The sequence below is a fragment of the Perognathus longimembris genome, chromosome 11, assembly GCF_023159225.1.
Source record: "Perognathus longimembris pacificus isolate PPM17 chromosome 11, ASM2315922v1, whole genome shotgun sequence".
NCBI lineage: Eukaryota > Metazoa > Chordata > Mammalia > Rodentia > Heteromyidae > Perognathus > Perognathus longimembris.
Genome location: NC_063171.1, coordinates 59,808,540 through 59,818,704, shown reverse-complemented (window position 1 = coordinate 59,818,704; position 10,165 = coordinate 59,808,540). Strand labels below are relative to the sequence as shown.

General features: G+C 49.7%; 1 protein-coding gene across 1 annotated transcript; it reads right to left on the bottom strand.

Annotated features, from left to right (window-relative positions):
• Window positions 1-3,625: 3,625 nt before the first annotated feature.
• Window positions 3,626-9,486, bottom strand: LOC125359817 (NADH-cytochrome b5 reductase 1). Its single transcript, XM_048357699.1, has 9 exons — window positions 9,420-9,486; window positions 9,023-9,175; window positions 8,845-8,917; window positions 8,307-8,413; window positions 7,987-8,116; window positions 7,111-7,194; window positions 5,439-5,524; window positions 4,593-4,692; window positions 3,626-4,265 (listed from the first exon to the last, which is right to left on the bottom strand). Exons 1-9 carry the CDS (start codon window positions 9,432-9,434, stop codon window positions 4,093-4,095), a joined length of 921 nt encoding a protein of 306 aa, XP_048213656.1. The 5' UTR covers window positions 9,435-9,486; the 3' UTR covers window positions 3,626-4,092.
• Between the last annotated feature and the right edge of the window lie 679 nt (window positions 9,487-10,165).

The following is a 10,165-nucleotide window of genomic DNA, read 5'->3' as shown; positions in this document are numbered from 1 at the left end:
TGGCCCCGCCCACCGACACGCCCGCACGGCAGGCTCCGCCCCGGTTCGTGACCACGCCCTCCCTCTCCCTCGACTCCGCCCTCCCAGGGAAGCCCCACCTCCGCTCTCCCACCTTGGCGCTGCTCGGCCTGGTCCCTACACCGTCCGATTGCAAACTCCAGTCTCGCCGGACGCAGGCTGCGGCGCGTGATGGAGAAGGGATTGCACAGAATGAGACCGAGCCCTGGGACTGAATGCTCACTTTCCATCGTCTAGGCCAGGAGATCCTTTACGTCGCCTGTATTACAAAAGGCCTCCAGTATTACCAACCCCTCTCCAACCTCATAGTGCCTCCCTCTCTTCTTTCTCAACGTTATTTATGGAGCGACTACAGTGTGTCAGGCACCGAGCTAAGCTTTAGTTTCCGGTCCTGGTTGTTTATCCTAAGGAATGGTGACACGGCTCCCAACCAGTCTTGCTTGAACACTCCTTGCTCCGGCTCTGGCTCCCACATGACCCAGAGTGCATACCTGGGAGCCAACAGGCTGAACCACACGAGCCAGATGATTCGAGGGACTGTCTGGTCCTCCCGAGGATAGTGTACAGCTAATGCTATTCTGGAGTCAGGAAAGGAAATCGTGACCCATCAGGGCAGTGAGGTCAATTCTGCAGGTGCTGATTAAAAGCCTGGGTCAGTATCCTTTCCATAGCCAGCCTATGATCTTAAACACAGTTCCAAGCTGAATCCCTACTGCAGAGAGAGAGAAAGAGAGAGACAGAGAGACAGAGAATAGTGCTACACTTCGTCAGGATTGAGATAATTCATCTAGGCATTTGCCTAGAAAATGGTCCAATGCTTCAAAAATTTTAGCTATGAGCCTAGCACAGGTAGCTCATTTAGATACTTAGTAGGCTGAGATCTGAGGATCATATTTGAAGTCAGCCTGGGCAGGAAAGTCAGTGAGACTCTTATCTCTAGTTAACCACTGACAGTTGGAAGTAGAGTTGTGGCTAGCGTTGAGTGTAAAGCTAAGGGACAATGCTCAGGCTGAGTTGAGGCCCCAGGACTCACACTAAAGAAACAAACTAAAAACCCAACCAACTATCATTATTAATGTGTTACTTGATCTATAAAGCTCTCCAAAATTTCCATAGTTCAAGTGTCTTCAAATTGTCCTTTACAAATTGGCTCTAACCTACTCTCAGGCCTCATCTTCTATCTCTCCCTGACATATGGGCCTCAGTGAACTTCTGGTTTTCTAAATGTGACCTCCTTTTTTGTCCCTTCAGGCTTTTACTTGCACATTCTTGTTATCTTTGACTCTTTGACTGTCTAAAGAGTTAAGCAGTTTACAATGCTCAGATCTAGGTCAAACATTCCTGAACTCAGATTCAGGCTCTGCCAGCCACCAATCAACTCCATTGCCATTGGCAAATCCTTAATTTCAATTCATAAAAGCAGCATACAGGAGGGTGGAAATATGGCTTAGTGATAGAGTGCTTGCCTAGCATGCATGAAGCCCTAGGTTTGATTCTCAGTACCACATAAAACAGAAAAAAAACCAGAACTGACTCTGTTACTCAAGTGGTAGACTGCTAGCTTTAAGCAAAAAAAGCTTAGGAACAGTGCCTAGGCCCTGAGTTCAAGCCCCAGGCCTGGCAAAATAAGGCAGCATACAGTTCAATTATACAACTTAAGAGTTCTTTGCACAGTACCTTGCACATGGCTAACTCACAGATGTTCATCTTCTTTCTCCTCTTCCTCTTCTGAGTCTTTCTCAACCCCTTCCCATCTATACCTTCTGTATATCACTAAAGTCGTGTTAAGAACATTGTGCTTGGGCTGGGGATATAGCCTAGTGGCAAGAGTGCCTGCCTCGGATACATGAGGCCCTAGGTTCGATTCCCCAGCACCACTTATACAGAAAACGGCCAGAAGCGGCGCTGTGGCTCAAGTGGCAGAGTGCTAGCCTTGAGCAAAAAGAAGCCAGGGACAGTGCTCAGGCCCTGAGTCCAAGGCCCAGGACTGGCCAAAAAAAAAAAAAAAAAGAACATTGTGCTTGATGATTTGTCACTTCTCTGCCTTAGACTTTGAGTTCTTTGGGGTCCTAACACCAGCTTTGTTCATGACGGTATCCTTATAGCCTAGCACAGTGCTTGGCATGTGACAGTCCTTAATAAATGTATGTGAAGTGGATGAGGCTCACTCATTCCAGACCCAAGGAGAGGTAGTTCCCACACCTACTAGCTGCTAAGAAATGTTGATGAAGGGCTGGGGCCTGGCTTAAGTGATAGAGCACTTTCTTACCTAGCATGCAAACGTCCTAGGTTCAACCTTCAGCAACACACACACACACACACACACACACACACACACACACACACACACACACACACACTTGGAGCCAGGCACCAGTGGCTCACACCTGGAATACTAGTTAATTAGGAGGCTGAGATCTGAGGATCAAGGCTGGATCCAGCTTGGGCAAGAAAGTAGTCCCTGTCATTCTCAATTGGTAGAGTGCCAGCCTAGAGCCAAAAGGCTAAGAGACAGGGACTTGGCCCTGAGTTCAAGCCACAGTACTGGCAAACTCACACAAACCACTTGAAGAATCTACTGAAAAATCTGTCCTCTGCAGGAATTCTGAGGGTGTCAAGTCTCTTCTATGGAGTCCCAAGGACAGAAGCATATACCTTCCCATAGACAATATGACCTTCCTTCTGAATTGAAAGCAAAGCTTTGTCCCAATGAGATTAGAAAAGAAAAAGACGATGTGAGATGACTACTCACGTCAGATAGGCTGAAGGAAGGCCAACTCTGACCAGATACCAAAAAGCCTCTGTGCTGGAGATGTCAGGTTACTTTTTAAAGAAGGCTCCCCTTCCAAAGGTAGTACTTGGATTTATTTGCCAAGTACCTTAAAGGGTAAGTATGATAAAGGGAGGGCTGGGGATATGGCCTAGTGGCAAGAGCACCTGCCTCATATGATAAAGGGAAGGGCAAGAATGGAAAAGTGCTAAGTTCAAGAGATCAAGGGGCCACTGAGAGGGAAACTTCTGCTCTAAAATCATCCCCTTAAACCTACATTCTCCTTCCCCCACCACAAAAGGCTCCAGGGAGCAGTTGAGCTCTGAGTGGCTGAAACAGCTGGGGAGATGAACCTGAGTCTGGTGGCAGCTCACATTTCAATTTCAGCTCAGGTCCCAACTGCTCAAAGGCTCTTTGGAAGATCTAGGAGACTGTGTTGGGAGGCTTTCCCTCCTAAAGCCCACAATATTTGGAAACAAGGACCCCAGACACAACAAACTCCTTAGGGGCCACATCAGGGCCTCAGCCCCATTTATTGAACAGTCAGAGTCTCCTTATACAAGCAACCATCTTAGATTGTGCACAGTCATTTTCTTCTAGCACAGGCATGGGCTGAGAGAACAGACATATCTGTATTCCAGACTCCTTTCTGGAGTTCTGAAAAAGAAAAAAAGCATTTCTTCCTTCTCTACTTTTTTTTTTTTTTTTTTTTTTTTGGCCAGTCCTGGGCCTTGGACTCAGGGCCTGAGCACTGTCCCTGGCTTCTTTTTGCTCAAGGCTAGCACTCTGCCACCTGAGCCACAGCGCCCCTTCTGGCTGTTTTCCATATATGTGGTGCTGTAGGAGGCAAGCGCTCTTGCCACTAGGCCATATTCCCAGCCCTTCTCTACTGTCTATAGCCTATCTCTGTTAAGTCCATTCAACTTGTGCTCACATAAGCAGAATCTGCCCCTGGTTTAGGCATTGAATATTAAATAAAGCACACTGAATAGGCCGGTTCCTTCCATCAAAGGTACAAAGCAGCTGTGATGCTAACTTTCTGACCTGAGGGAAGAGACTACTCCCTGGGCCTCAGCTGGACTTCCTGTCACAGGGAGACCGCCGGCAGGGGGCTTCTCAGGAATGACAGCTTTGACCCTCTTCCGTGGTGATAGGAAAATTGTTCCTAGGGTACCATCCAAATTTCATCTCCACCTTAAGATACAAAAGGCTGATGGTTTCAGAACAGGGATTGACAGTGTGTAGTGTCTGAGTGGTGACTGGGAACGATTGCAGCTGTGGGGACGAGGGACACTGGGAGTTTCTCAGTAGGTGAATCGCATCTTTTGAGAGTAGCCAAGTTTGTCCAAGTTGGGATGGCAGGCCAGCTGCACCATCGGGGGTGGCCCACAGAGCAGCAGCAGCACGTCGTCTCCTGGGGGGGGCAGGTGCTCCCGGAGCATGTCAGCAGTCACGAAGCCCTTGCTGTAGGCCCAATCTGAAGTATAGGAGAGAAGAGAAAACTGATGCTCCACGCCCATGTTATCAATCAAATGTGGTACCACGAAGACTGCACATTGGGAAGGGCCCTGAAGGACTCCTGAGACGGGCGCAGATTGTAGCAGCAGCTACATTCATCCTGACCATCCACCTGGTAAGCAGGAACTGGAAGGAAAGGGACCAGGAGAGCCGTGTCTATGCAGTCAGACTTGGGGGTATGGCAGAGCCAGGGAGGGTTGGTTTCCATGAAGCCAGAACTCAGAAGGGCAAGGCCTTGATTTGGAAAATGCTCGAACATTGGGAGGTCCAGGAATGGGGAAGATACCTTTTGGAGGATGGTCCAAAGTGAACCAAAGCTTAAAGCGATTGGGATATTGGGCCTGCAGCTCCTCTAAGTCCTCCCGCAGGATTATGTCCTTTTCAGTCTAAAATGTAAAATGGAAACAAAGGTTTAGAAGAATTCACATGGAAAAAAAAAAGAATTCACATGGGATAAGTCTTCTGCTCTAACAACTTTCCAATCAAGAGAGAGAAAGAATGCTAAAGACCTATGAAAGTTCAAGGGAATTGGAGCAACCGCAATGCTTTCAGGAGTTAGGATGGAAGTAACCGCTTTTATTTACACATTATAATGGAATAAGGATGGATTTTTTTTTTATTTTGTCAGTTGTGGGTCTTGAACTCTGGGTCTGGGCACTGTACCTGAGCTCTTTAGGTCAAGGCTAGTGCTCTACCTTTTGAGCCACAGCACCACTTCTGGTTTTCTGGTCATTAATTGGAGGTAAGAGTCTCATGGACTTTCCCGCCCGGGCTGGCTTTGAACCTTGATCCTCAGATCTCAGCCTCCTGATTAGCTAGGATTTCAGGTGTGAGCCACCGGCGCCTGGCTAAGGATGGAATATTTTAACCAAGGAGAGCTATGTTTCTATGCTCAGCCTGAGATGCATTCAATCTTTTCATATTTCCTTGGGGACCAGGGAAGAAATATGTTCCAATGCTCAGTAGTCTTTCCTCCTTATTGTAATAGCCTTATATCTTGCTGAGGGCAAGAAGCTAATACAGGCCCTGGGTCTTGCTGTCCATCAGTTCTACATCTTTCAGCCCTACAAAGCTTGCTGTATAAACTTGTACAGCAACTCTGAAATCCCAGCACTGGAAAGCACAAACCAACCTGATTAGCAAAAAGCAGAAAACACTGAGTTGGATCTTCAGGAACTTTCAGGATGGCCCGGATCAGCTGTAGCATTGGGGTGATTCCTGTGTGAGGACATCCCACACTGAGAGGTAGTAGTCACATTGTCTCTATCCTAGCTGCTTTTCTTTCTCTTCCTTTCCTGGTTCGAGGGTGTTGAACACAGGGCCTGGCTCTTGCTAGGCTTAGCAGCAGATCCCTGGTTGTTCTGCTTTGAGGTGTTTTTTTTTTCCTAATAGGATTTTTTTTTGCCAGTCCTGGGGCTTGAACTCAGGGCCTGAGCACTATCTCTCACTTCTCTTTCCTCAAGGCTAACACTTAAGCCATAGTGCCAGTTCTGGCCTTTTCTGTTTATATGGTGCTGAGGAATCAAACCAAGGCCTTCATGCATGCTAGGCAAGCACTCTACCACTAAGCCACATTCTCAGCCCCTCTAATAGGATCTTTTGTTAATCTTCTGTCTCTACCTACTGAGAAGTTAGGATTACAACTATGCACCATCAAGCACTTCAATTTTAATTCTACTCATTCACATTCCCTCCCATTCTCCTCTAGTACTATAATCTAATCCTCAGATCAACTCCTATGTATCATCTAGCACCTACATTTGTGGATATTTTCAATGATTTTTTTTCCCCAGTTCTAAGGCTTGAACTAGTGCCTAGGCATTGTCCCCGAGCTTTTGTGCTCAAGGCTAGCACTCTATCACTTGAGCCACAGGCCCGCTTCTGGCTTTTCTGCCCAGGCTGGTTTCAAACTGTGATCCTCAGATCTCAGCCTCCCAAGGAGCTAGGATTACAGGCATAAGCCACCATCACCTGACTATGGATAGTCTCAATATTCACATAAGTTCATACTGAGAAAATCCTAAGAAACCAGTTTGAAATTCTTCCTCTTAAAAGTCCTTAGAGGGTAGGGACGCAAATGTCATAGATGACTACATATACCTTTCAATTCAATGATGAGGGCTCTGGAAGGCTGCTTGTAGAGGTTAAAGTCATGTATTTTGGAATCAGGCAGAGTCAAATTCTAATCCTACCTCTAAATATTACCAATTAAAAACTCTGTGGAAACCATTTAACCTTTTTGAATCATAATTTATAGCAAGGAAAGACTGGTTCCTACTTCATAACTATAGATATATGTCTAATATAGTAACGTCCAGTGCTAATTTTCTTGCTTCTTGACTAGTCATTCTTGGCTGTTTCATAAAAAAATTATTAGAGGGGCTGGGGATATAGCCTAGTGGCAAGAGTGCCTGCCTCGGATACACGAGGCCCTAGGTTCGATTCCCCAGCACCACATATACAGAAAACGGCCAGAAGCGGCGCTGTGGCTCAAGTGGCAGAGTGCTAGCCTTGAGCGGGAAGAAGCCAGGGACAGTGCTCAGGCCCTGAGTCCAAGGCCCAGGACTGGCCAAAAAAAAACAAAAAACAAAACAAAAAAAAATTATTAGACCTATTGCTCTCATTCTATCAGCAATTTATTCTTTTACTTACTTATGATTTTAGCCACTGGGTAGGTCTAGGCACTTATTGGAAATGCCCTGATGGACAGCTAAGCTACATTACCAAATCTTCTGTAAGTCACCAAGATCAGTAAGGTAACAAGCAACAAGGGTGGGAGCAAATAGCCCTTAGGGGACCCATACCTGTCCCTCCAGCAATCATTCCCAGTTTCTTTGCCACTCGTGATTCTGGTGGAGATTTCTTGTTGGGCTGAATGTTAAAATTCCCTGAGGAGTCAAATGAAGGGAAGGGTAGAAGAACAAAGTCAAAACAGGAAACTAAGTAAACAAATGCAGAACTAAAAACATACCTGAGGCCAGTTTAGCAGCTGCTTATGAAATCTGATGCTGGAACTTAGTAGAGGCTTGATTTGCCAGACCTGGCAATAATACACAGGAAGGGCGATGGACAAGGCCTATCTATTAGTAGTCCAGGGCCACACAGTGAGTATCAGTGGCTTCTGGCACTGGTGAGGGTGGCAGGCATGAGACCAGTGTGAATTTAGTTTCCCTAGTGGCACAGAACAGCTCCAGGGGCTTGCTAATGCACCCAGCTGTTCCCGTGGGAAGAGCTAAAAGCTGTCTCTTCTGACTCTCCACGGCTCAACCAGTGGGGTGCATCTGTGAGAGACAGGAAGAGAGATGGAGCTTGCTTTGGTAATTGCCACAACTGATTGTCATGGGTGATGAATTCAGGTGGAAGGGGGTCAGTGTCCAGGGACAAATGGGGCCGAGGAACAACTTCCTATAGTATCCGTGCTGCTGGGAAGGAAGGGCAGCTGCGGTCCCTGTGCACATGGGCATGCAGAGCATGTGCCAAGAAAACTATGGGAGGTAGAGGAGTGAAGATAGACTCAAGGAAAAGATAGTGGAAGTGTGGCTCACGAGATAAAACACCAGCTTGGAGAAAACAACAACAAACAGGAAGGCAAGTATGAGTGCAAAGTTCTGAATTCAAGCCCTCAAATGGGCACAAGAAGAAGGAAAGGAAACAAAATCAAGGGAAAGATAGGACAATACCTTTTCCAGTATAAGTGAGCAAGCCACTTGGGCCCCGGAACTCCACCACATCCCCAATCTTCAGACTATCCAAATACTGAGACATTTTCCCTCCCTCGGGAAACTTGGGGTGCACACCTTTCAGGTAGACCTGACAAGGCAGAGAGGAAGAAAATACTGTTTGGGATGTCACGGAGATTAAAGTAGAGGTCACGCACATGCTTCCACTCTAGCCTGAAAACATTTCTCAAGGGCACAATGATCCCTTGCGATCAAATAAATCTAAAAATCCCAGGAAGAACGGCAAAGGGAGCCTTTGGGATTCCATCCCACGCCTTTACCTTGATGACAAGATCCACATAGCCTTGGTCTTCATCACTGGTGACGGGAGTGTAGGGCCTGATGACCAGGCTGCCATCGATTCGGGCGGAGAGGTAGACATGTTTACCTGGGGACCACAGTATATAAGGGGCTGCACCCTTTCCAAATGCTCAGAGAGGTTAGAGAGAACAGGATGATGGGTCTCCCCACCCCCTCCCTTGCTGTGGTCCCAAGGAGAGAAGCCAGGCAGGGAGTCTATGCCCCTTAGAACGCTGGGCACGATCACTTTGCAGAGATTTCGGCCAAGTACTGCCAGGACTTTGGTGGTACCAAGTGAGCCAAGAATCTGGGCAGTAGGAGATGTGTCTGCTAGGAGGCAAGTATGAGCAAGTCCCGCTGGAATGATGGAGGGCTGCCGGGAGGCACAGGAGCCACACCCTAAAACAGGGTCCCCGGGGTATCCCGCAGCTGAGCCAGGGGAGGGGAGGGGACCCCCCCAGGGCCTGGCCCTCCCGACTGAACAGGAAAAGGAGCTGGCCGGCTCCACTCCTTCCTTACCCACAGGCAGCCCCAGAATGTGGTGGGCGGTAGGCAGGGCAAAGCGGAACTTCTTGGTGTTGTGGCTCAGGGTCTGGAGGACGGAGGACAGGCGTGTTTCGCCCTTGACAGGTCCCGGGGACGCTCCCGTCCCCGCCCGCCCCGAGCGAGCCCCCCTCCCTTCCTTCCCACCGCGTACCGTCCGGTCCAGCAGCCGCAGCAGGTACTTCTGGTCGGGATCCAGGAGCGTGACGCGCGGCCGGCGGCGGGACCTCCGCACCGCGTAGGCGCCCAGGGCCAGGCCGAGCAGCGAGAGCAGCCCCACCCCCAGGGAGGCCAGCAGGGCCGGGCTCTGCAGGGGGGGAGAGCGGCGGCGTGGGCGCGGTCAGCTCCAGCCCGAGGGGGAAACTGAGCCACGTCCCCCCCCCCCCCCACACCCGCCCCGGACCGCAGCCGCACTGGGACCCCGCCGCACCCAGGGCGGACGGGGCGGGGGTGGGGGGTGGGGGTGGGGAGGTACCCCGGGTCCAGGGTTGGATATCCACCATCAGATGGGGCAGGGCACCCGGCCACGGGATGGGAAACGAGGGTCTTACCGTCTGGATCCCCATGACAGCTCCGCGCCCCGCGCGCGCGCGCCCCACCGCACACTGCGCCACGGGGCGGCGGGGCGGGGTGGAGCCGGCGGCCGGGGTGGGGGGGATGGGGGGGCGGGGCGGGCGGGGCAGCCGCTCTGGGCCCCACCCTGGCCTTTCAGATTTGGTGGCCGGCAGGCCAATGGGCTCCAGTACTTATCTTCGACCTTTTTCTTTTTTTTTTTGCCAGTCCTGGGGCTTGAACTCAGGGCCTGAGCACTGTCCCTGCCTTCTTTTTGCTCAAGGCACAGCGCCACTTCCATCTTCGTCTGTTTATGTGGTGCTGAGGAATCGAACCGGGCTCCGTGCACACTAGGAAAACACTTTTACTGCTAAGCCGCATTCCCAGCCCCTATCCCTTAGCTTTCTCACTCGAGGCTAGCAGTTTATTACCTGAACCATAGCTCTACTTCTGGCATTTTGCCGGTTAACTTGGGGATAAGAATCTCACTGACTTCCCTGAGTGGGGTAGCTTTGAACCATGATCATCAGATCTCAGCCTCCTGAGTAGCATTACAAACATGAACCACCCCACCCAGGGTCCAGCAAGACCTGGCTCAGACCTGTTTTCCAGCTTCAAGACCTTTTAAGGCTGCAGTTCCAGCCCCTCCTTTCCAGCATTCTGGTCCCAGCCACTTAGATACTTATCTGGGAATGGGAGGTCAGTTCTGTGTAACTGAGCCACTCTTAAGTCTGGTGATTGGAAA

Bases quoted from the DNA above. Each gene is read 5' to 3' on its own strand.
- LOC125359817 (XM_048357699.1), bottom strand. The intron at 8,414-8,844 runs GTAAGGAAGGAG...TGTGGTCCCCAG, and splicing joins CATTCTGGGGCTGCCTGTGG to GTAAACATGTCTACCTCTCC. The intron at 4,693-5,438 runs GTTGGTTTGTGC...TTTACATTTTAG, and splicing joins TTCTGCTTTTTGCTAATCAG to ACTGAAAAGGACATAATCCT.